The 27,089-nt window shown below is 38.5% G+C and overlaps 1 protein-coding gene across 5 annotated transcripts in view; it reads left to right on the top strand.

Moving 5' to 3' along the window:
* The window catches only part of GABRB2 (gamma-aminobutyric acid type A receptor subunit beta2), a 284,019-nt gene that overhangs the window by 30,724 nt on the left and 226,206 nt on the right, over nucleotides 1-27,089 (top strand). For all 5 annotated transcript variants that reach the window (XM_054037999.1, XM_054038001.1, XM_054038002.1 and 2 more), the window contains one exon: nucleotides 310-377. In XM_054037999.1, the coding sequence (XP_053893974.1) occupies nucleotides 310-377 (68 nt within the window). The remainder of the gene's footprint in view (nucleotides 1-309; nucleotides 378-27,089) is intronic.

The raw sequence follows: 27,089 nt of genomic DNA, 5'->3' as shown, positions 1-27,089 counted from the left end.
TCCCCCACGTACCGATTCGAACTGGTTCATACAATAATCGATTTGTGTGTGTCTATCTATATAGCCAGTGTCTATAGAGCCCCCGTTATTAACACGTGTGTGCATGTTACATAAAATGTCCCTACAGCTGACGGCGGAGGCAAAGGGTGAATACTCTGCAAACGGAGGGTTTTCCAGGTATCAAAGGAGAGCCTGTTTTGTTGTTACCAACACTCGTGCCATATCGCCCTTTGATTAGTCTTGATAACTCTGGTAAGAATGAGTTAAGTTCTTAGAGATCACATTGCGGACCATCTCGTTGGTTTGCAGGTCCCCCAGTGGCTGTTGGCATGAACATAGACATTGCCAGCATAGACATGGTATCAGAAGTCAATATGGTGAGTATTTAGTTTTTTTACCCCCTCTCTCTCTCCTGAAGATTGTGGTAATAAGCTTGGGGGTTGGGGGAGAAATGTCTGATTATTTCTCATCTGGCTACATTGTGCAATGGCTGGTACTCCCCGACCAGTGATCAACCAACTGTACTCCCCATCCCCCACTCCACCCCCAAAATCTCCTGCTGTTCTTTGTGTGCATTGTAAACCTATTAAGGACTTGTTCTCCTCTTTGGCATTACAAGACACCGCCTTTGCCTATCTGCTACAGCAAATGTTACCAGTCCAAACCAGCATGCAGATTTTGGGGAGTGGAAAAAAAACAATGAAAATCTATGGATAAATGCATTTAATCAGAGGGGGGTTGGATTTAGGGATGCTCAGGTTTGTGCCTCCTGCCCTCGCCACCCCCCGGAAAAATCCAACAAATTAATAATCTGCAATATAGGCTATAAGGATTATTTTTATATTATGACTCACAACATGTTCAAAGCTTGTACGATTTATTGACAGTCTTACTGTTTAGTAGCTACCACTTCAGACGTACTGTAAGCGCTATTGAGCGGGCCCTTGAGTTTATAGTCAGTGGAACAACGTTAGTCTTGTTTTGCTTCATGCAAGAGCGCCCCCTGCTGACAACGGGGTTCCACTGCAGCCGAAAGACAAATTATAATACCCTTCAACTAAATCCCCGATGTGCTGTTCGTTCTTTAAAAGAGTTTAAATTTATTTTTTTTCTTTGCACTTTGTGCCTATTGGGGAGCGAAGGGACCCGCAAATGCTTCAGCTAGCAAAGCCACGTTGGACTGCCTGCAAATTATTTGATGCAATTACAAGACCTATATGCTTTTTCATGTGCCAGTCACTGAAAAGTGCTTAAATGTGCGGAGGAAGTTTGTGAACTGGGTAGAGAACTAGGTCTATTCCCAGCCAGATTTCCTTAAACTTGATCTTAAACTAAACTAGATATGGAACCACACTGTGCAGCTATCTCTTCTTTTATGGATGAGGTGATGGCCCATTAATACATAGTTCAAAAATATCACAAAGCATTGTGCTTTACATCAAAAATGTCTTTCAGATTATGTGAGTGGGAATTGAGTTCAAATGGAGGTTTTGCTTACAGACTTGTTTTTCTACCTAACTTTTTTTTTATAAAGCGAGTTGCTTCACAAACAAACTATACACACAAAAATCAGCCCCAAATAAACATTTCACTTCATTATGTAAATCAAAGCTATTCCTGTGCTCTTCATTAATAGTCTATACTTAATAAAATGTTGAAGTTGCTGAAAGGATAATAAGAAGTTAACTAAATTATTAGTGTATTTTGCTTCCATTATTTGGGGGTCTAATGAGCTGTTGAGAAAACAGCAGCATTCCTGAAACTAATGTCTGAGAAGGAGCTCTTCAGGGGTTAGACTGAACTTTCCTAGTAATGTTATGGACCAAATTCTGCAGTCTTAACCTTAATTTCAGTTTTATTTTGTTCAAGGGAACTGGTTTGGGCCCTGAATGGTGACATACAGACATAAAACATTCTAGCAGCAAAGGCAACATGGTAAATGTGTATTAATGAAATGTATGTACTGGGAAGGAGATAAGTATCCTGTTTAAAAACTGATTGTCCAACATTGCTGGCACTTCTAACTATACATGCAAAATTATTTTTCAAAAAAGTTATATAAGTGCCACTTTGCACTATCTTGACCTTTGTACCCATTAAAATATATTTTGCTTAATGGTTCAATCGTCTGATCTGAATTAATACGTTCCAAAAATGCTGTTCTGCCTGGGTAATGTTGTCCAGTGCACTGACATCCAATTGTGGCTTATTTTCATAACTGAAGGTGTTCTGTGACTTACAGAAAATGTTCCATAATATAAAATGGTAACCTTAGGATTATAAGAATATTAGCTTTGTTTTTGGAAGATTTGCTAGTTGAGTGCTTGGTCCTGCTGTCATTAGAGGCAATGGCAAAGCTCCCAATAACTTCACTAGGAGCAGAATCAGTTCCTAAGTATTAAGTTTTAAAGTAGCTGCCTAAAATACAATCTAAAAATCTTTACACTGAACTTCTAGTTTTGTTATCATGGGATACTTTGGTACGTTCTGTTCAGGAAGTTTAGGTGCTAAAGAAACAAAATTACATTTTATTTTAAGCAGCTTCTTTTTAATGAAATCTGGGTAGAAAAGATATGGCATATATAGAATCTTTATAAACATCCATTAGCCATTTGAGAGTGATGAGTTTCACGTGCTAGTGCTGTGAACTAGAACTGTTAGGTTAGTGTTACATCCCAAAATCTCTGCAAAACTGGACATTGATGCCAAATCTTTTTTTCATTTAAGGGGGTGCAGAATCTGTTAAATAACTTACAGAAATTTGATCTCTGTTGAAAAAAGGATAGTCACCTGTGTAATGTGGCACAGCACACATAAACTGAATATTGTTTTGAAAACTTTTTCTGTATGTGTCTTGAATATTTAAGTTTCTTTAATGAAAAATTTACTTTAGAAAAACAATGAAGTCTTTTAAGGACTTTGTTGGATAATTTGGCAAAATGGGCAGGCAGGTTTGTTGTAAAGAGATCTATATATTCAGTTTTACCAATCACAATTGGCTAAAAGTGTTATAGAGTGAATATTATATAACAGTATCTGAGCTTAAATAATTGGAACATGACTAATTTCATTCTTGAAACCACAAGTTTTTCTTCAGTATTTTTTTTAGCTTTTAGTATGAGGACAAGGGTTTCCTAATCAACAATAGTAAGAAATATTTTCTCAACCTATTCACTGCAAAATAAGAAACACATAAGAATGTACTTACAGTACTCTATAAACCACAATGGATATATATCTTGATAGATTAACAGTGAATGAGCTTCTAGAAAGACAGGCATACAAGAAGAGAAGGAGAGAAATACATAACATATAGGGTCGTGTCTTGCTCCTCTTGAAGTAAGTGGGAGTTTTGGCCTTTGATAGAATTTCTTTGCAGCTCTCATTACTTCAGAAAGATTCTCATCTCATTTAGAGGTCCTTTTTCCTGCCTGTGGACCTTCTGCTGCTCATACTGAAGTCAATGGCAAAGTTCCCATTGACTTCAATTGAAGACAAACCATTGCCGATATGTGTTTATAGCTTGTACTAACTTTTTGCCTGCAAGGGAGACTATACAACCTGGGACATTAACATGAGACGATCACTGATAACTGCAATATGAACTTAGTTTAAGAGGCCCATCCTTTCCAACAGAAAGACACACACACACACTTCCATAGTCAGAAAGTTTTTCTATCATCACCATCCACAGTAAATCAGGCTTTGCAGTTGCCTTCAAAATAGCTACTCTTGTCGGTAACAGCATTAAAACTGGAAGCAATTCATTTACTTCTAACCTTTCCTAGTTAGAAAGTTGGAGATATATTCATAAGCTTAAATTATTTTTTCAAAACCTGTTGGTAAAGAGTATATATGTACTTGACTTTCCACCTCTGGGCTATACTGAGGCCAGGTCTACACTAACCCCCTAATTCGAACTAAGGTATGGAACTTCAGCTACGTGAATAACGTAGCTGAAGTTCGAAGTACCTTAGTTCGAACTTACCTTGGTCCACACTCGGCAGGCAGGCTCCCCCGTCGACTCCGCGGTACTCCTCTTGCCGAGCTGGAGTACCGCAGTCGACGGCGAGCACTTCCGGGTTCGACTTATCGCGTCCAGACTAGACGCGATAAGTCGAACCCAGAAGTTCGATCGCTCGCCGCCGAACTACCGGGTAAGTGTAGCCAAGGCCTGAATGAACATAAAGGGAAGTAGTGAGGCCTTCAGATACATTTGGGAGTTGATAGGTTTCATGTCTGAATTTGCTTTCAGGCTTCATATTTTGCACGGGAGTAAAATACTTCAGGTAATGTTTTTGTGCAACACAATAGTAACCATAGCTAATTTCATTGACTTCTTTGTGCTTTGAAGAGTTGAGAGTATGCTTTGTGCCAGTCATGCTGCAGCTTTCCTTAAAGGTTTCCTGGTGCAGGTGAAAGTTGAAAATAAACATGAAGAGGTGTTATAGCTACTTAAACCAAAATGGTTTTCCTGTCATAATGAATTCTGTATTACATAAGACGAGCTGTATTGCAGTGAGCCTAATACAACATTCTCAAGAGAGTTTCCAGGTGTTTGTTACTATACTTGAATTTCCTTCTCAGCTTCCTTTTTCCCTAGTACTAATCAGACTCATTATAAAGATAATATCTCCAGAGGGCTTAATAGTCTATTTTTAAACAACTAATGCCAGCTGAGATGTCAGATTTCCAAATCTGCACCCTCTTGATTAATAACTGGAGCAGAGACTTTGACACTGACACAGCAGCTAAGATTCCTTCTCCCTCCCCCAATATTTCCATTATGTTTAGAAAACAAACTTTAACCTACACATTTGTTTGGTGGCAGAGAAGGAAATTTGGGATATATTTTTTCCTCTGAAGTCTTCACTGAGTGTCCTCTATAGCATATTCTGCATTTGTTCTGCTTGTTGACTTTCCATGGATGATATACTGATCTCAGAGGAAACTATTGGACTGGAATTAGGTTCCAATTTTTTTTTTTTTTTAAATAGTTGGAAACAATTTGTGTGTGCATGTGTGGCTCTTTTGGGATTCTGATACAGAATATCCTAAAAAGAGAAAGAAATGCTTGATATATTTTATCCCCCAAATTAGTTTTACTTTAAGTGATGTGTTATATTTAATTTAATTATAGCTATTTATCCATGCTGAGGTGAGGAAGGTGGAATCTAAACAAGTGATTTGGTTCAAAATGTGCATTTGGACATAATTTTAAAGAGCAAAAGTATTATGTAGATATTGGCATGTGGCTTTAGTATGCATGCATGGAGCCAAATTAATACATTAGACTGGTTTGTCTTATTGGGAGTCGTCATGGTTGAGTGTATAATCCTTCCATCAAGAAGGAGTTACGGGATACAAAGGCAGTGTTAGTATATCAGGTTAAGATTCACTTCTTACAATCTGCTGAAGTTTTTACGACAGACCCTAACAGCATCTAAGCTCTGTAGAGAATTAAGTTTAATATTATATTGCAACTTCTGTACTCAAGGTGCCCCAGAGTTGGTTACTAAATGCAAAGTAAGATCCTGATAGATCAAGATGTAGTGATCCCAGAACTGTGCTGTTGCACTTTTCTTGATAGGACAAAGCAGTACTCTGTTGGTGGACCTCGGGTTTTCAGTTTCCATCACTAGTCCATACTCACTGCCGTGTTCTCTTAAAATCTGCTACACTTCCTTGAGGTATCCCAGGTAGGGTGTTATGAAAATAGTTTGATGAGGGTTTTCAGACTTCAGGTAGTCAGAAATTGCCTCTGGGTGTGTGAAGTGGGAGCAAGGCTGATGAAAGGGAGGTAAAGGGGAGCAATTGTACCAGGCCCCCCAAAAGGTCTATAATCTTTGTGCAAATAAAGTGAAATTGGACAGGGTGGGACCCCAGTGAACATGATGTACTGGAGCTCAAATTTCTCTCGATGGGCCTGGCAGGGAGATGGGCTAGAAGGGACCATTTGCTTGTTGGGGAAGGAGTGTGGTGGGTAATGCTGATAAGGGGAAAGGAGAAAGGTTGGAGCCAGAGGAACCAGAAAAGGGCAGAACAAAAGAGGGATAGAGCCCTGGTAAAGTAAAGAGAAGGAGAGGAAGAAAAGACAAATAGAGAAAGGGGAAAGACATAAAACATGAGGGGGAAAGGGGAGAGAGCAGGAAGGAAAGAGATGAAGAACATTGTGCCTGCTGGCAATAATCCCCTCTTATTGTTTACATACAGGAGATACTGGCAAGGGCAGGAGTAGTAGAGCATGGCCATTTCATATGCCTTGATATAGGGCATCTAAACATGAAAATTAAAGTCACATATTGGGAGGGCATCACTTTCTTGGTTTTATAATACAAGATTACTATTTGTTCATTACTGGTTTATTATTTCTGCAGTGACATGGGTGTGCATGGAGCTGTATGAACAAAAGACAATGGTCTTTTCCCAAAAAGCTTCTAGTCTGAGTCTTCTGTTGAAAATATTTCTGCAGATAGATTTAGAACTTTTGCACTCCCAAAATTATCCTGACTGCACACCCCGGCTGGTACTGCATGGCTATATAGATAAATGTAGCAACTCCTATGAATGCAGAAGTAGCTCCCAAACGTCTAGGATATGACAAACTGTCTTACTGAAAGAAGGAATTTTGGTCTGAATATTGAGATGATCCATTGCTCATTTTGAATAGTATAATGAAATATTTAATTTCCTGGAGAGTGCAGGGTTCAACAGACGGGACCTCAGTTTAGTATCTTGTGTGAAGGATTTGTGCAATGCCCTCTCCCAGGTCTATGGTATAAAAACCCAATAAGAGCTCAAATGATGGTAAAAGACTTGCATTCATGAGCACCTGGCTCAAAAGTAAGAGTGCTGCCCTTAGTATCATAGGCATGGGTTAAAATATATGAAGTAGATCTGTATAATTTGCATATATTATCATGTAATTTTTTTTATTTAAAACACCTACATATGAATTGAGTTAAGCTTTAAAAATACATTTTTAACTGAGTACAGTACCAAATATGCATTCTTAATATTATGTATTTTATGTTCAAATAGTTCCTGGGAAATGGACACCTACTTCATTCAAATTAAAGCTGAGAGTGAGATGTATTTTATTTATAGGAAATGGTCACTTTGCATGTCTACATTTCCTGTAGTAGCTCTCTCCATTAACTGTTAACTCATTGGCTTATGTTATGTTTAGAGAACTCTGTGTGCTGGTACAAATCTCTGTCTGATTACCTGTAGCCACTCTCAAGCCCCTCTTTCTACCTTCAAATGGATGATGTATTAGCTTCCACCTGTGTGCTCTTCCTCCCTACAATAGACAGGAAGCATTTGTTCCTTCAGCATTAGCAATCAAATCCAAATTATAGTTGTGGTTGAGTACTATACTATTTATTTAAGAAAGAGAGGCATGAAAGAGATAAAAATAAAGAAAAGTATTTAATGCAGAGGCAGTGACAGAGATGTGTGCTACTATGGGCTGGAAAAACATAAGTTACAAAGGTTAAAGGGTGGTAGCTATATTCTTTATGCTATTAGCAATGACCCACTTTATAAATGCTCTTTGGAACTGGCTGTCTTTTTGTGCTTCATCTGAATGTCAGTGTGTACCCTGCTTCCATGTAATGCTTTTTTAAATAGTGAAGCCCTGACTTTTCTCCTTTCCTCCCCCCCCCCACCCCAAAGACTACCTCCTAGCCACTTCTGAAGGTGTTCCCTTTGACTTTCTAGGGTGTGTTGCTCTCAACTTTGTGGCCCAGGCTAGCACTGAGTTTATTCACACAACTATTATTAGCACTTTAGCATGAGCCTGATTCTGTAGACCAGGCTCCGAGAGTCGTTGCTGTGTTTTGTTTCGTTTTTTGGGTTTTTTGCCATACCCATAGAGACTTGCACAGAGTTTCAGAAATAAACTTTAGTAAATGCCCATGACCTATAAATCTTGAGTCCGTAGAAAGGCGCCTCTTACAGTGTCATCACCAGCTTCTATGTAAATGTATGGTTTTTGCACTGACCTTTAAGGAAAAGAGTAAGTGCCCAGTTCAATGGCCTGATTTCAGTGGGAGATTTTCTTGCTCAAGGAGTAATGAATTAGACCCTACAGACCTGATTCTGCAATTTCTTTCATACATAGGGACAGCTGTGACCATTCATTGCTCCACTGAAGTCAGTGAGGCTCTGGGTGCAGCAGTCCATCTTGCGTGCAAGAAATTGCAGTATCCTGTGACTTAAGACATTTAAGTCAAGGATTTTTTGTAATATCTTTTTTCATTTTAAAACGGATGCAGCATTTCTATACAATTATCCGGATATATTTTTCTTTGCTTTCCTTTAACAAATTAAACATACTGCATTGGACATCACTTTTTCTATGCTGCAATGTTTTAGTCTTTTTTTTTCAGTAGAAGTAGTTTATTTTAAATTGATCACTTTGGATTTATTCTTCAGACCAATTGATAGTTGCCAGAAATTTAAAGCGATTGCCTTGAAGATGATCTATACAGCTGAGTTAATAATTACTGCCATCTTGTTTCCTGTTAGTACTTATCCATAAATATTTTAACTAATTTGGCTTCTGCCAGAGAAGAGAAGATGTATTTGTATTTACCATGTTTTATGGACAATGTCTTATAGTGCTAAATCGTGGGACAATGTCTTATAGTGCTAAATCGTGGGAAACTCTATCCATTTTGTTACCTGCTAGTACATGGCTTGCTGTATTTCATAATTTCGCTATTGGCAATCCCATAAAAATCTTTATAAATTAACTGTAGTGGAATGAAAAATATTTTTATATCACGCTATACAAACACGTCACTAACAGTTTTAAAGAGGTATCTGTGTTCGTGTTGGTGCCTCTGAGTGCTGCTAAAGTTAAAAGTCTATCAGTATTCCATGACAAAAGCCACCCTGTTTGTGCATGGTTTATAGTTTGTTTTTCAATATTCAACTGGGATGAAACTTGGCATGAAAAGGTCTCAGAGCAGATATGATGCTTGCTTGCCTGCCCCAGTGAGGCCAGTGGAACGGCTTGTGTGAATAAGGAGAGCAGGATATGGCCCCTTCTGACAAATCCAATAAAAGGGGATGTTTTTCTTTGTTTTTGTAACACCTCTTTAAAATAATGAAAAATTTCATCGTATTACATTTTAAGCAAACCTAAGCCCTTAAAAACAAAACATAATAAAATGCATGAGTTATTAATATTCAAAATTGACTACTGAGGATTCACAGAAACTTGTAATTAAAAAATGCATATTAATACAGTAATAGTGTCATGCCATGGACTGACAAAAAGATAAACAGCACAGAAGAAGCCTTTGTACTTTATTATAATTACTCTTCAATATGCATCTATGAGCATTCCCACCTCTCTCATTTTATTTTAAACAGCAGTATTACCAAACAAGAGAGATGCAACCGCTCATGTAGAGATAATAGTGACCACTAAAATGATAATAAAACATTAAGGGAAATACTGTTTCCTCTGTGCAGATGATCATTTGGAGCGCCACCTGTGGCTAAGGGCCAGATTATCAAATGAAGGTGCCTAAATTGTATCTGCAACAAATATTTGCATGCTGTTTGTGCTGCATAGACATTATTTACATTTGCAAATGGCGAAGCTTGTTGAAATCAATGGGTAGACTCCTACTGGCTTTGGATTGGGCCCTAATTGCCAATCTAGGTACTCATTTGGGGGCCAGATTTTGGTTTTGTACATACAAATGTGTATGCTCATTATTGTCAGCCTTTACTGAAAATGTGGTATTATGGTCAAAATTCTGTTCTCAAAGACACAATTTCAGACACTTGACTAGGATGGCACAAGTCTGACTGGAAGCAGAATTTGTACATTAGGCTCATGCAGTTCAGAGGTAATGTTCTGAGTCTGAATCCTTTCTGTGTCGTCAGACATCGCTTGGGGCATGAACAAGGTTCTGCCATCCCTGTGTATCCTGGGATGCTCTTTACATGTCCTCTATGTTATATCCTATAAGTTTTCCCTCACTAAATATTGTTTGACAGAGTAATTATTTTGGTCAGCCCCTTTTACATGTTCCTCCAGCAAAACAGCTATGGTAGTGGTGTCAGTCATGGAAGTGCAGCTGCACTTGTGTGAATTTGTCCTGTGAGATTTATCGTTTATATTGATCAAATAATTTGAAGACCCCTGACTCTATAACAGCCAAATTCTGCTTTCAGTGATATCTCTGTAGGAAAATCAGTGGAATCACTCTGAATTTACAGCAGTGTTGCTGAGAGAAGACTTGAGCCCTACTTGTTTTTAAACACATGTTGGCTTTATTCTTTTGCAAAAAGATTAACACTGAATCTGAAAAGACACATAGCATGGAATATTGAGATGATCTGACAAATGCAAACTCAAAGACATCTACATTCTCTTACCTATATTTATTCATTTCCATAATTAATTAATGCCTCATATGTAAACAGCAGTTCAGATTTCCACACTGTCTTCCCCTCAGATAAGCTTCAGTGACACACCTGCTTTCAGTAGTGATTCAACTTAAAGACATTTAGATAGTAGCAGGAACAAGCCAGACAAAAGAAGTTAAGCAAATGGTCATAATTGAAATGTGAAAAAAAAAAGCTTTGTGAGCTAAGAAATGTTTTGGGAATTTTATCTTGAATTTTCTGCTTTGGGTTAGTTTGTCTGAAAACTGCAGCATCTTATGGGCCAAATTTTTAAAAGTGCTCATTGTGCAACATAGCCATTATTTCATTTGCAAATGTCTAAGGGCACGTCTTCACTACCCACTGGATCGGCGGATAGCAATCGATCTATTGGAGATCGACTCATCGCGTCTAGTGAAGACGCGATAAAATCGATCCCCGATGGCTCTGCCATCGACTCCGGAAATCCACCGTGGCAAGAGGCGGAAGCAGAGTTGATGGCGGCGCGGCAGTGGTCGACTCGCCACAGTCCTCACAGCCAGGTAAGTCGACCTAAAATACGCAACTTCAGCTACGCTATTCACGTAGCTGAAATTGTGTATCTTAGGTCGACCCCTTCCCCCCCCCCCCCCCGTAGTGTAGACCTAGCCTAAGCCCATTGAAGTCAATGAAAAGACTCCTGCTGCCTGTGATTCAGGCCCTAATTGCACATCAAGCACCTAAATGAAGTGGCCCTATTTTCAGAAGTTCTCAACATCCCACCGCAACCATTGTTATCAAAAACATAACTACATTGTTTTAAATGGGAACTGGCAGGTACCTAACACCCTTGAAAACTGGCCCACTTTAAGTGCCTGAATGGGATCTGAACTCTTTTGGAAACCTGTCTCCAATTCTGGATATTGCTTTTTTTGAAAATCTGACCCTTTAATTTTATTATGTATTAAATCTTTAATGGGAGTTTAAATTGTGAATTATTTAGTTGAGTCACAGACCTATTCTGGTCTACTGAGTAGTAAAATACACCTTTAGGCTATGTAAATGTTGTATTTAGGCCTTTAAAAAGGTATCTTTAAGATTAAATACATACTTCGTCACACCCATTTAGCCAAAGGAGTAAAATAGCTTGAAGTCTTTATGATCCATAAGGGTAAATATGTATTTTCATTTGCATAATACTTGTTACCCAATAGTCCAAAAGTCTTTATGGTTCATTGTGTAATCCATAGTTATGTTCTCTTTTTACAGTGGATATTTTTGAATGAATAGATCTAGTGCCTCCAAAGGAGTTGTTGCAGACTATTGTGGAAATTCTTCCTATTTCAAGGACTATTGAAATAGGAGGCGCAATTGGCTCCCTTGGAGCTGTCACAGTGATTAGCGCTCATCTGTTTTTGGCACACGTGCACTGAAAACATCGATACAATTTGAGTCCCAATTAGTTTCCATGTGCAGTAAATGGATTTTCCAAATAAAATATTTCAGAATTTGTTTCATTTTTTTTAATTTCTATTTTAAAATTATTTTATTCTTCTAGTTAAAAGATAGGGAGGAGGGAAACAGGACTAAATATGTTTATGCATGTCATATTTACAAATGTAACATATTGTAACTAACCCCATCACTGTTATACTAATCTTGTAACTCCAGAAACAATCAAAGAAGCCCATCCAGAACTAGCAGTTTCTTTTAAGCATGATGAAATCCTCTCCAATTTCAAGAAAACACTCATTCCATTATACCCTTCTGTAGTTTTTAAGCTAGCTGTGAATTTTTTCACGCTATATTGAATGGTGGTATAAGAGATCCTCTAAAGAATTGTTTCCCTGATAGAATTAGGGATGTAATGCTTGTTTCTGGAAATATAAAGATCCTTAGGCTTCTTGGGATAAGATACTTTTAAACTTGTTCTCATAGACAAATGACTTGCAAAAATACCCTTTTAAAATTTAATAAAAAGCCCTTTTTAAGATTTAGGAACATTTGTAGAGTTAAGCATAACTGAGACCGTTATACCAAGTTTCAGTACGACTGTATTACAGTGGCTGATGTGTAAGCCCCTGAAAATAGGTTTGTAATGGAAATACCAAGAGACCCTTAACTATAATCATTCTTGTTAGTTTAAATGCCTAGAAATGAATACAGTTTTCACTGATCTACTATAATGTGACAGAAGTGACTACTCTCAGGGAAATTCATAGTGATTCCAGTTACCTTGCTGCATTAGGAAATGAAGTTAAATGTTATTCACCCTGTGCAGAGGACTCCAACAGTGCACCTCCGAGTGTACCATTCAGGTCCCATGTAAACTTTATTTTGAGGGTTTAAAGTGATGCTGACTGCATGGGGCAGAGTTTCACCCTGTGTGCCCATCATAGGCGCTGACTCCATGGGCTGGAGCACCCACAGAAAAAAAATAGGGGGGCTCATCACCCACCAGCCACCCACCAATGAGCTGTTTGGTGGCGGGCAGGAGGCACTGAGGGGGGCGGAGCAGGGGTGGGAAGAGGCGCAGTGGTGGCGGGGCACGCTCTGGGAAGGAGGCGGAACAGAGGAGAGGCCTCGGAGGAGGGGTAGGAACAGGAGCAGGAGGAGTCAGAGCGAAGGTGGGGCCTTGGGAGAAGGGACGGGATTGGGGTAGGGCTGAGGCGGTGGAGCACCCACCTGGAAAAGTGGAAGTTGGTGCCTGTGGTGTTAATGGGTGACTAGATGACTCGAGATTTCCAATGTGAGATGGCTCCTTTCCTTTCTAAGACATGACATTTGAGTCTGAACTAGGTCAACGGTGTCCAGAATTGTCCAGTGTCCTTTGTGAAGTCAATGGGTGGTCTCAAGACTTACTGTTGGACAAATGAACACATCACAAAAAACATAATGGCTGTTATTTGCAGTTTCAATGGAGAGTCTTAAGGAGACCAAGCAGTCTTGGCATGGAGAATGAAGTATTTTCTCACTCCTAGGATTGGTTCTTCAGCGTATGTCTACACTTAAATCACTACAGCTGCGCCACTGCAATGACAATGGTAGGGTTTCTCCTGCCGGCATTGATAATCTATTCCCCTGAGAGGTGGTAGCTAGGTTGAGGGAAGAATTTTTCTTTAGACCTAGCACTGTCTACAGGGTGACGTAGGTTGGCTTAACTATGCCGCTCAAGGGTGTAGATTTTTCACACACCTGAGCAACGTAGTTATGCCAACCTAATTTTCTAGTGTAGATCAGGACTCATTGTTAGGGTTGAAGTATGTTAATGGGGTAATGGGAAGCCCATGTGGCTGTTGCCAATACTAAACTGGTTCTTCCGGTACAGCTGTGTCTTTCTGGCATCTTCCACCTCTTTGAATAAAGTAATACAAAGGAACTTTCTTGCTCTGAGTTATAAGATTGAGGTAAGGTGTGTGCTAATGAAAGGACTTGAGTGTTGAATTTAATTTTGATTAACTTTTTAATTGGATTGACTTTTTGAGAACAGAAAGATGTATCAGCACTTGATATGTCACTTGACATTTTAGTGATGAGACATCTATGCTGCAGTATAGAATGACTAGATAACCATCTCACAGCTCTGTAAGGCAGTAATTATCCAGAGCAGATTCAAAATAAGAGATTTCTTTCAAAATAAAGATCTTTCTTTGAGGGAAAGTGTTTATTTCCACATTTATCCGCTTATGCCAACTTTATAAGCATAATATATCTTTTAGCTTTGTTCGCTGAGTAAGCCCTGTGAAAAACAAGAAAAGATTTTTTTTTTCACCCACATAATTTATGGAGAAGAAAGTACAAAATGAGAACATGTTTGCACATGAACGCATAAGCTGGGGTGGAAGTGGAATAAAGGATTCTGATATTTTTCCCTATATGCTTTGACATTATTTGTATCTACAGTTATTCCTCTCAATATGCGTTAAAACAGGGGTCGGCAACGTTTGGCACGCGGCTTGCCAGGGTAAGCACCCTAGCGGGCTGGGCCAGTTTATTTACCTGCCGACACGGCCCCCACTGGCCGTGGTTCGCCGTCCCGGGCCAATGGGAGCGTCGGGAAGCGGCGCGGGCGAGGGATGTGCTGGCCGCGGCTTCCCATTTGCATTAAAAGCAAATCACAACCAAAAAGTAAAACTGCATGGAGATACCAAATCAGAACATACTAAAAATGATCATATTTTTGCTGTCATGTAATTAGTTAAATGTATTGACTGCAGTACAGGTAAAGATTTGATCATTCTCTTCATTATTCAGAAATGAAATATTATTTGGAGAGAAGGGGATAAGTCTGGATGTTCAAAACAAAACAAAAAACCTGCTCCACTCTTTTAAAACAGTTGAATTACTGTATCTCTAATTCTGGATAATTTTCTGAAAACTTCAGCTCAGTGTGCAGCAGTGGCCGAAAAGGCTAACAAAATGTTAGGAAAGGGATAGAAAATAAGACTGAAAATATCATAATGCCACTATATAAATCCATGGTGTTCCAACACCTTGAACACTGTGTCCAGTTCTGGTCGCCCCATCTCCAAAAGAATATAGTGGAACTGAAAAAGGTTCAGAGAAGGGCAATAAAGATGATCTAAGGGATGAAACGGCTTCCACATGAGGAGAGACTAAAAAAAGATTAGTGTTTGCAGTGTTGTAGCTGTGTTGGTCCCAGGATATTAGCGAGACAAGATGGGTAAGATAATACATTTGTTGGTTCAATAAAAGATGTTACCTCACCCACCTTCTCTCTAAAAAAGATTAGGACTATTCAATTTAGAAAAGAGACAGTTAAGGGGGTGGGAGAGGATAGAGGTTTATACAATTATGAATGGTGTGGAGAAAGTGACTAGAGAAGGGTTATTTACCCTTTCACACAATACAAAACCAGGGGTCACTTGATGAAATTAATAGGCAGCAGGCTTAATACAAACAAGAGGAAGTACTCTTTTTACACAATGCACAGCTAACCTGTGGAAGTCATTGCCATGGATGTTGCAATAGCCAAAAGTCTAACTGGGTTAAAAAAAGAACTAGATAAGTTCATGGAGGATAGGTTCATCAGTGGCTATTAGCCAAGATGGTCAGGGATGTCACCCTGTGCTCGGGGTGACCCTAAACCTCTGACTGCCAGAAACCGGGAGGGGAAGATGGGATGGAGCACTTCAACTGCCCTGTTCTGTATGCTCCCCTGAAGCTCTAGTATGGGCCACTGTCTGAGACAGGATATTGGGTTAGATGGACTATTGGTCTGACCCATATGGCAGTTCTTCTTTGCACTTCCCCACCTTGCTTCTTGAAAGACGGACAACTGCAGCTCCTGTTGGCTTAACATTTTTTAATAATGAATGGACATCAACATCACTATACTTTTGCAGCTGTTTGTGAATCATTCAGAATGACTGCCTCTGCCATTTTTGCATTTGTTTATAAAGGTGTTGTGCTTGATAAGTTTATGCTCATGAAATAAAGGCACATTACTGCATTGAGTATTCAGTGCGAGTTGACTATGTACTTTTTCCTGTCGCTTTGGAGCTTGGTGCAAAAATAAGATATTGTGGGGGAGGAAGGGAAGTAAATTGCATCCCATGTGAGAGTTTTAGGTATGGTGGGAATACTAGATTTGGTTTCCTCAAACCTAAACCTGCACTTGGGTCGGATCTAAAACTGGATCTGTCTGTTTTCTTATTTGAGTTGAGACGCAGCTGAAATTTTGTGAGAACACAGGCCTAGTCTTCATCTGACCTTGAATCTGAACCTTTACCTATTCCTTACCTCGTTCCAGTTGCTGCTTCCTTGTCCCAACTCTAAAATATGACATATACAATAACTCGGATGGCCAAAGGTTATTTGACATCATGGCTCTCAGTGCAGCCAAAACACATATATTGTGCCTTTGTGTCTGAGGGTAGAATAGTTGCCATTCATTTGCAAAAAGATCCAGACCTGCTTGTGGAACTGCAGCAGCGTTTTACGGTGCCATATGGGACAGCTGTGTTTGAGTTTCTGGATTTCAGATTTTCAGCAAAGTAAAATGCATTCTGAAGCTGGCATGATTGATCTCAGCATAGAAAGGGTGCCAGTATTACACACTATCCATCAATCTGTAACTGTTATAACTGAGGAGGTGTAGAGAACTTCATGAAGGCTGGGAGTGATAATACCAGGGCATGAGTCTACAGCTGATTGTGCTTATGGAACTCCCATTGGAATCGACAAGAGCTGTGTGTGCAGAATAGCTTCAGAATCAGGTTTGAAGGAGGAAAGGATGGTGCTGGTGGTGGTAATTCTGAAGTAAAGGGGGCCAAGCTCTAGTTATGATAAGTTATCTGTCACTATCAGTGACTGAGGAGGTTGGGTGTGGAGAGACCAATATTAAATCAGACTAACTTTAATACAATTTAATAGCTCTGAAGATAATTGAAATAGAGAGACTTAGCTGACATAAAAGCTCCATCAGACTGCTTTTTTTCAAGTTCCATATCGTTCCTACCCAAATACCACAAGCACTTCCCCCATCTAGAAACAACCTAAACAATGGGGCCTCAGTGGGTCTTTGTATCAGGATCATAGACTCTCTAATAAATCAAAAACACAACACCTGCAGTTCAGCAAACCAAACACACTATTTATTGGCATGTTTTCCTACAGAGAATGCAGATTAAAATGGCTGCAGTCAGCCTGTAGTTTATATGGTTGACTGTTAAGGTGAACTAACCAGTCAGTATAAAGACAAAGGTACAAGCCATATTCTTCCCTGTCCCAGCTGTAAAATCAAATTGGGAATAAACAAAAAATGTACTCAAGCTCTGTCCACAATCCCATACTCCACTTGCAAGTCCACAGTAGCTTCTGTATGTTTCTGATCAAATGTTCAATAGTGAAATAGTTAAAAATGTTTACATTCAGTTTTTGTTAGACTTGAGAGTTAACCCCTGTGGAATGAGTGGGGTTTATTTCTACTTCTCCAAGCTGCTAACCAGATGCTGCTCTCAGTTACATTCTATAATTATATTATTATTACCTCCACTGGTGTGACTGAGGTCGGAGTTTGGTCTGTTGTTTCTGTTAGCAGCCTCAGGAACAGCATTGATTACTATTCAGTAATGTTTCATTGCAACCATGCAGAAGCTGAGGAGTCACCAGAGAAGTGTTGGTCTGGCATACCACTGAGTACTAACTGAATATAACCACCACTTCTATCCCTTAATAGCATTGTTTTGTAACATGACTATCAACTAGACAGCTCAGGTAGATGGCCTCAAATTTTGGTTCAGCCTGGTGATCTTTTTACCCCAGATAGTAAAAGAGTAACAGCGCTTTGCCTTGTATGGAATAGAAAGAAGACATATGCTTAGTTTTTCAGCAATTTGTCTGGATTGGCCACAAATTTATCAATATGAAACTATCAGCAACGAGCTGAGGCAGTCCTTGCAAGTGAACTAATTCTTGGGATGGGACATGCTCTGTTTCCATGACTACAAATCTGGAGACCACGAATCCCCTCTAGCTTGCTTGACCAGGGCATAATGGCCACCAAACTGACCTGCTTATGTATGTCCATGCATAGGCGCCCACTCCTTTTGTCACTCTTGTACTGAGAGCACAGGCACTCCTGCATCTGGCTGAGCCTCCATCAGCTTTTAACAGTCAACTCTTTTGGGGTACATGGGCAGAGTGCATAGTCACAAAAACTCTAAGTTTGGGAGGGTGAATGTCTATTCCTCCCGTGCTAACTGGTACTTTAAATGGCTCTCTTTTTCCCATTTCCTTTGCACTGGTCCAGATGAAAAATACCAGCTTAAAGAGCTCAGCTTAATTAATAATAGTAGTCAAAATATTATCACACAAATATCCTTCTCTATTTATGGTCAGACATTTCTATAAAGTGAGACTAAATTTCTCTTACATTGGCTGGGTCATTTATGCCTAGATATGTAGAACTGTTGGGAAGTTGATTAGTGGGGTTAGGTTTAATGTGATGTTGGGGAGTTGGTAGCAATAGGGAGGATATAATAGGTCAAGCAGGAGGTAAGGTGGTAAATCTGGTCTAGTAATACAGTAGTATGGGATTTCTTATATGAATCTGGCATTGTTTAGACATCCTATTTTAAAATGTTGTTTGAAAATAGCACTCAAGACAAACACAGCTAATACATTTGAATAAATAAAGAGCAAAGTCAGTACTGGTAATTGAGTAGAGTAGGATATTTATAATAAATGTATTTGGTTTAATCATAATGGGTTTTATAAGGTAGTGTGGTGTAAGAAATTATTTTGCATATCTTAAAGATTATTTTTTTTTTGCATTCAAGAAACCTAGAAGAGTTCAGTGTTTATGTATACTGACAAGGTAATCATAAAATTTTATGTTCAGAGAGGTCTTGGAGACTGTAATTTTTCATTATTATGCAGCTACCTTCATATAGATCGTTTTTAACACTGTGTAAATGGTTTGGATCATCTGCCTTCATCTTTAATTGAGTAGTGTCTACTTAAAGACTAATGAAACTTCAGGAATGATGATTGATGGACAGCATAAAACATCTGTTACAGCATAGAGCAGTGACAAAGGACTAACAATTGCATTTTTAGTGCCTTAAATTGAATTTAAACAACAGGCACTTAGGGGTTGTTGGTTTTTTTTTTTTTTTTTTTTTTGGTCTCTTGTCAAAGCTAAGATCCATTTACAATGTGTATGTTAAATTAAGACAGTAGTTTGTTGAAATCAGAGCAAAATAAAATAATCTGTTAGTTTCTTTTCTTTTTTTTTTTTTTTGGCTGGGGTTGTTCATTTTTTCTTCTGAGAGCTACTTCTCTGCCCCCTTAAGGAAAACTCTATGTAGGAAAATATCCTTGGAATTAGGATTATTGTTACAAAATTAGAAATTAAAACATCTGGGTGCTGCTTGTTACTGGGTTCTTTACTTATGGGTGTGATGGTGTTGAACTATCATTCTTCCTTAGAATATTAAACCACCATAACTGGCATTAAATCTTACTCTTGTTTGCAGTTTTAGCACAGAGCCAAATTATGACATAAAATGCGACAAGAGATTGAAATATCAACCCTAGTGATAGACCTTCCAGGTCACAATTGAGACGCATTGGTGGACATAGAGCAGAAGCTTGCAAGATCAGGGGTTGTGGGAAGATGATGCTGTCTCTCTTGGGCTGTCACTCTTGTAGCTTTCACAAACCCTAAATTTGCAAAATCAAGAAAACAAAGAATATTTTAGATTCAATTTTTTTTTTAAAGTGTAAGCTCCACATTCTGATTGCTTAGGATACGTTACAAGGCCACTTTTTGGGATGCCGGGGGAAGATAGTCTGGGCCAACTACAGACAAACATTAAATATTTTTTTCTTCATTTCCTTCCTTAGCCCAGCTCTGCTTCTTATCATGCTCGAATGCCTCCCCTCTGGCCCCCAAATATGCCAGGGCAAGTCAAGCCCCTTGGATCACAGCTCTAAGGGTGTGCAAGTGTTTCTAGGTCCCAAGCCAGTCTGCTGCATCCTGCCTCTGTGCATCTGAATCACAAAAAGTTCCGCTGCATATTAGGCCTTTCACACTCATGGATTGGGTCTTCTTGAGGTGCTAGCTGATTTACCATGAGACCTAATGTTGGACATCCTTTTCCAAGACGTTAGCCAGAAGCATCCATTAATGGGTAGTAATTATATGATAGTTAACATGAGTTACTGTGAATGCCTAGATGTCCTGCAATGCAATTTTTTAATTCAGTGAGACTTTATTGTCACAATAAGCTAAAAAAATATTGCCAAAGTATAAGAAAGAGACCCCTGAGGTAGCTGTCTGAGGTAGGAGCCTTCTATGGTATGGATACATGCTGTTTACGGGTAGTTCTCTATGCGTATGTCTACGCTGCAGTTAGACACCCACAGCTGGCCCATGCCAGGTGATTTGGGCTTGTGGGGTTGTTTAATGGTGGTGGGGGCATTTGGGCTTGGGCTGCAACCTGAGCTCTGGAACTCTCTCACCTCACAGAGCCTGGGCTCCCGCCTAAGCCTGAATGTCTGCGCCATAATTAAACAGCACCGTATGCCGAGCCCCCCGAGCCCGAGTCACTTGGCACGGGTCAACCATAGGTTTTTAATTGCGGTGTAGACATACCCTCAGTCCATTTTTTAGCAGTAATCTGTTCCTCAGATTGCTGGGTAGCGTGCTGCCACCTCTGCCATTTGTCTTCTTTCTTCCAGGATCAGGCACGATTTTGCCTCCTCACTTTTTTTAAGAAAAATCTTCTTGTGATTTCTGTAATTGAAGGAAACGTGTCTCTCATACTTTCTACTGCACTATCCTAAATACAAGAAAGTATGTCTTTGTCTCAATCTCTTGTCTGTCATATTTGCTGTCTAGTCATTTCTCACTGGGTTTGGACTATGTTTTGTGCCTCCCAATTTCCATTTCTGGTTTATGGTTATGGATTCTGTATTTGGTGAGAATCTGTTTTCATTTTTCACATTTCATTATGGTGAGGTAGTCTGCTGGTCTGTTAGCTCTGGGTAGAGAGCTGTAGCAGTCTAGTTTATTGTTGGTTTTTGGTCTATTCTTTCCAGTGACTCATGTACTGGTACTGTAGGTGGCGGTCAGGCATCCTGAGCATTTTTCAATTCTAAGTGGGGTTCTTTGCTCCATTGGTCAGGAGGTTGGGTTTGCTAGGCTCAGAATGTGATATGTAGGAGTGGGTCCTGCTTCCATTGGAATTAAATTTTTGATCTAGTGTGTTTTGGTGGAGGAAGCATTTGTTGCTTTGAGATCGGACCAGAAGTTGAATAATTTTTTTCTGCATATTGATTCAGCACGTGTTATCGCCCCTGGTCTGCTCTGCAGTCATTAATGCTGGAGTTCCTGTACACAAGGAAGATTTGTTTGCAAAATGGTAGATATAGGGTTTCTGGTGGGGTTTTATCCAGTGAATTGTTAAAATTTGGGCCCCAGAGTTCACTCCCAAATAGTAGATTGGGTTGGATTATGTTGTTGAATACTTCTGATAATAGTTTTACTTGGGTCATATATAGTGAGTGGTTCTGTGAAGCCCCTAAAGGCCCACAGAGCTGATTTCCTGTCATGATTTGGTAGTCAGACTAAACCTATTTGATACATTTCTTATGAGGCTTACTATGTATAATTTAGGATATATTCAATTTAAGTGGCTCTGTAATTAAAAAAAACCATAAAAATCTTGCATAAGTGATATGACCAGGTCATAAGCATAGAGCAGCATTTTATCTCCGAGTCATTTAGTAGGAGTCTAGGGATTGTTTCAGTTGGACTGGTAAATCATTGATTTATGTGTTTGCAGTATTGTTGTGACGTGTTGGTCTGGGGATACTGGAGACAAGGCGTGTGAGGTAATATCTTTTACTGGACCAACTTCTGTTGGTGAAAGATACAAACTTTCCAGCTTTTATGGAGTTCTTCTTCATTCCCTGAAGAAGAGCTATGCGTAAGTGTGAAAGTTTGTCTCTTTCACCAAAGAGAGGTTGGTCCAATAAAACATATTATTTCACCCACCTTGTCTCTCTATTGATGTATTTATTGAAGAGGGTCATGCTGGGGTTAGATCCCTGTTTTATGGCCCTTTCTTGCTTGAAGAACTCTGCATAATGTTTTTTGCTATTCTGCATTTAATGAACTGGTTCATGGAGTTAATGAAGTCATACATTTTCCCATTATTTCCATTTTGTAGCATTTTAAAGATCAGTCCTGGGTACCAGACTGAGACAAAGCTTTTCTGAAGACTATGACCTGGGCAAATATTTTTCTATATTGTGTATTTGTTAATAAGAGTCTATAGGGTGAGGACAATGTGTTTGGTGGCTTGTTTCTAAGGGAGAAAGGCAATTCAGATTACATTGGGGATGTTCACATATAGTATTATTCTTTTCTTGAGGATGCTACAGAATAGTTTGCTGAAGTTCCTGCTAACACTGATATCTCAGTAGTTGCTGTGGTTCCTAGTTGCTAGTAAGATCCACCTGACCATACATGAGGGGAGTGTTAAGATGGAGGGTTAAGCTAAATAGTTTTAGGAGAGCTATCTGGTTTCGGGTCTGTGTTTCAGCATCTTGGCCAGGCCCTTGATTTCCTGAGTTTGAGGTTTTGAAGATTTTCCTTTAGTAATATATTGAGAAAATGTCCCTCTGGACTCTTTAATGTGTTTATACAAGCTTTAGTAGAGAGCAGAAAATTAGATGTCCAGATTATTATATTAGTTACATCTGTGTCAATCTGGAGTAACTGCATTGAAATCTATAGATTTACTGTGGATTTACAGCATTTTAACTCAGACCAAAATCTGGTAAATCATTTACAAATAGACATTGATACTAATGTAGCACCTTTCATGTAGGTGCTCAAAGCATTTTACAACCAGTAATTGTGTAAGCTTCACAACATCCATATTGAGGTATTTCACTATTTTACTTATTTTATAGATGAGTAAATTAAGAAATAGGCTAAGTGAGTGGACCAAGGTTATACAGAAACAAATTGTGGCTCCCAATCTCTATCCATGAGGCCATCCTGTGAATTTCATTAGATAGATTGTATTATTGAAGCATACCAAACCACTAATTTCTGAACCCTACAGATAGAATCTTGGGTGAAATTACTGTCTAAAATTTACAAGAAAGACTATAGTGAAAATACCAGACTGTGGAGAGAATGAGGTATAATCATTGTGACTTGCTAGTTAGTAAATATGCCACAATTTATCAGACATGGAAAAAAGAAAACGCCCTGAACTAATTTAACCTACTAAATAAACACGAGTTGTAATCACAAGCCTTGAAGGTCTTTATTAATGTCAACTGACTCAGAAATTTGTGCAGATATATTTAAAGTGCAGGGCAACTCAAACTTTTAAAATTCTACTACCTGATTGGAAGTGGAATGAGTTGTTTTTTTAATAGAAATTCCTAAAATGGCATTAATAAATGGAATAGTATTTTTAAATGTTAGGATAACAAAATTATCTGTAAGGGATAACGTCAGATTTACTTAGTGACTAAAATCTGGATCGTCCTCCAGCATCTTGACATCGAAGGAGTCCTCAACCAATGCAGAAACATAGGAAGGAGGAATTGTACAGCAATGTTTTCCCTCTCCTTTTTTTCCCAATGGAAGTCACTCCACTGAGTTTTCGTGCAGAAGAGGCTTGGGGGTAAGATTGAGGGTAGTAAGGAAAGAGTCCCTACCTTAAAGGGCTTCTGTGAAGCTTCATTTGGCATTTGTGAAGCTTGCTGAGATCCTTGGATAAATGTGCTATGTAAATACCATAATATTACACCTAAGACACAATAAAGTTCAGTTTTCTGTAGCATCTTTCATACAAAGTATCACAAAACATTTCCCAGAGAGTCAATCAAAAGCATAGTGGAAAATAAAAGCTAAATCTGAGGAAGTGGAGAGATACTTCATGAGGTATGGGAGAGCACATCAGGACAAAAAATATCCACCTGTACAGAAAAATGGAAGGGAACAGAAAAGCAGTCATAAACAAAATATTGAGAGGGTTATGAGTACAGAGAGGTAAAGTAATAATGTTCCATGGAAAATGTTGAAGGCAATCCTGAGTTGGATTGGTAAATCAATAGGATGCCTGCAAAGTGACAGAGAAACAGAGTGATATGCTTGTTGCAATTACATCATTTCCACTCAGAACTGAGCCCCAGTAACTGTAGTGAAGAAATTGATGGGACACGGATTTTCTGATTCCCTGATGTTTCTGCATTCTGTACCTATGATATTTGAGAATAGGGGTTTCCAGAGACCATAAGAGAGAAATGCAATAGTCAAGACTGGAAATGATTAAGACATGAGTAAGATAAGTGATTTTAAATTACATTTATCATAAAGTAAAAACTGATATATTGACCCACCTTGCAAACTCAAAATGAGAGTACACATATTCACTTAGCCTGAAGGCACTTATTGTTTAATTTCAAAGATCTTGAAGAGAACACCAATCTAAATGACAGTGTAATAGATTCCTTTGATAAAGACGGATAAATAAGATATCATTTTGTAATACGGTAGAATCTTGGAGTTATGAACATTTCAGTAATGGAGGTTGTTCATTACTCTGGACAAAATCTTATGGTGGTTCTTTCAAAATGTACAACTGAACATTGACTTAATACAGATGTGAAATTTTACTATTGAGAAGAAAAATGCTGCTTTCTCTTTATTTTTTTTAGTAGTTTGTTTAACTCAGTTCTGTATGGTCCATCAATGGCTATTAGCCAGGATAGGTAGAGATGCAAATCCATGCTCAGAAGTGTTCCTTCTGTTTGTCAGATGCTGGAAATATGTGACAGGGGTGAATCACTTGATGATTACCTGTTCCGTTCATTCCCTCTGAGGCACTTGGCATTGCCCACTGTTGGAAGACAGGATACCGGGCTAGATGGACCACTGGTCTGACCCAGTATGGCCGTTCTTATGTACTGAATTGGTTTTGCCTGTTTATTTTTTGTTTTGTTTTGTCTCTGCTGCTGCCTAACTGTTCATTACCGGTTCCAAACGAGGTCTGTAGTTGACTGGTCAGTTCATAACTCTGGTGTTCATAACTCTGAGGTTCTATTGTAGAAGAAATCACATTATTTAATTGTGCTGGTAAACAAATTTAGCCGTTTTTTTTCTAATTGTTCTTAGCCACAATACAATCTTCATTCTATTGCACATATTTGAACTTAGCAATAGAACAGACATTTTAATCTTTATTTACATTCCTTGTTAAAGAACTTAAAGTGAAAAGTTAGCTGAGTCATAGAAGAATTCTTATTTTTTTCTGTGTTGATGGAGAGTCAGTGCTTGGTGATACCTAAAAGATATAGTTTGGAAATTTTTAGCTGGAGACCAACTGAATTCCCTTTTCTTTAAAAAAAAAAAAAAAAAAAAAAAGGGATTACTGTGTACTAATGATCTGTTTATAGGTTTCCTAAAAAATAAGATCAGAATTTAACTTTGAAATCATAGTTATGTATAAAAACACTAAAACAAAGTCCTTTCTATATTGTTAGTTCACATGAAGCTTGATCGGTTTTAAAGGAAAAAATATGGTTCTTGAAATATATGGTGCCTTTTTAAAAATACTACCAGTTTATGCAGAACTTTCCCCTGTCTTGGTGTATGCTTCTGAACATTCAGTCTTTGCTGTTCAATCTCAATAATTGCAGATCTGTGGAATTCAGCACTGGTTATGACTTCTGTACTTTCATTAACTTCGCAACACATGCAGTAATAATCTGGGGTTAATTAAGTTTGGCTCAAGTATGTGTATGTGAGCATTTCTTTTAGTGTTTCCACTTCCTGATTCCTCCAGTATTCCTTTGGTTATACAAGAAAGCTTGAAATTTTCTTTATGACCTCCTGACTTTCAGAAATGTATTTCCTCTTATGGGATAGCCTGGTTCTAATTTCTCGTTGAATTGCTTGATGACAAATTACAAATTTTGGTCTCTTCTATAAATGTGACATGGTTGACCCAAAACTCTGTCATATGCTCAGTTTCTTTCAGTTTTCTCTCCTATATTGGTGGTTGCTCACATAGAGAGCATTAGTGATATTTATTGAGATCCTGTGATGCAAAAAAAATTTTAACAGAAAATTTTATTGAAATGAATGAGGAGTTGTGCTCAAAAATCAATGTCATGCCATGGCCCATAACTGGTTACAATTAGTGTACATCATGAATAAATCTTTTTTTATTAATGTGTTTTAAATACAGCAGTTGAACACTTGGTATATAGTTAGTGCCATACAATAAACATTTCTGTTTCCATTTGTGAATGTCATACAGGTACAGAAATAGTTTAATAGTGATCCAAAATGGACTTGCGTAAAATCAGTCTGGTGCAAACTATAATTTTTAGGGTCTCCACAAAGCCTGATCAAGGCACGGCATAAGTCCTATGTAAGCCCTTAAACTCGATTTAAATGGAACTTAAATGATTCTTGTACCTGGAGAACTGGTCTTCGGTACAGGGCCATACTTTAAACCTAATGAATTACTAACTTTGCTTTCCTGAATAAGGATGGACTTAAGACGTTTCAGTGCTTTCTTGAATCAGGTCCTTTTTTTTTTCTGGCTAGCATACAATGAAATGTACTTAATGAAATACTTACATAATTTTCTTGCTGTTCAGCCTCTCTCTCTGGTATGCAGAATCATTAGGATCACCGAACTGTTTATGGTTTTTTGTTAAAAGAAAAATTAGATAACCTTAAATTCATATTTTTTCTAAAGTAATTTGCCATGCAGGTGGTGAATTGCATCCAATTTTTATTAATAAAATATTAAAATGAAATTGTTTGCCATTTTCAGTGTATTTATTTTTTATTTTATTTTTAAATCACAAGTTTTGTCCACACACACAATTTTTCGAAGATTTCCCACTGTTGCTAACACCAGGATTGCTGACTCTCCCAGATTTTCAATACAGTCTCCAGTTTAAGTACACGTAGAATTAGGGTGTGCACCCCCCTCATTTGTGCATGGTTATTCCATGTGTATGCAGGGTAACTGTGGTATTTACTGCCATATTTGTGTACCATGTAACTGATTCGTTGCACAAATAGACAAGTGGGTGTGCACACAAATTTATGTGCAACCACTGGCAATTTATAAAATGTGGCCTATTTTGTCTTGAAGAGCTGTTAAGGCATAAAACTTGGAAAACCT

The sequence above is a fragment of the Malaclemys terrapin genome, chromosome 8, assembly GCF_027887155.1.
Source record: "Malaclemys terrapin pileata isolate rMalTer1 chromosome 8, rMalTer1.hap1, whole genome shotgun sequence".
Classification (NCBI taxonomy): Eukaryota; Metazoa; Chordata; order Testudines; family Emydidae; genus Malaclemys; species Malaclemys terrapin.
Note: the sequence above shows the minus strand (reverse complement) of the source record. Positions and strands in the feature narration are given on the sequence as shown.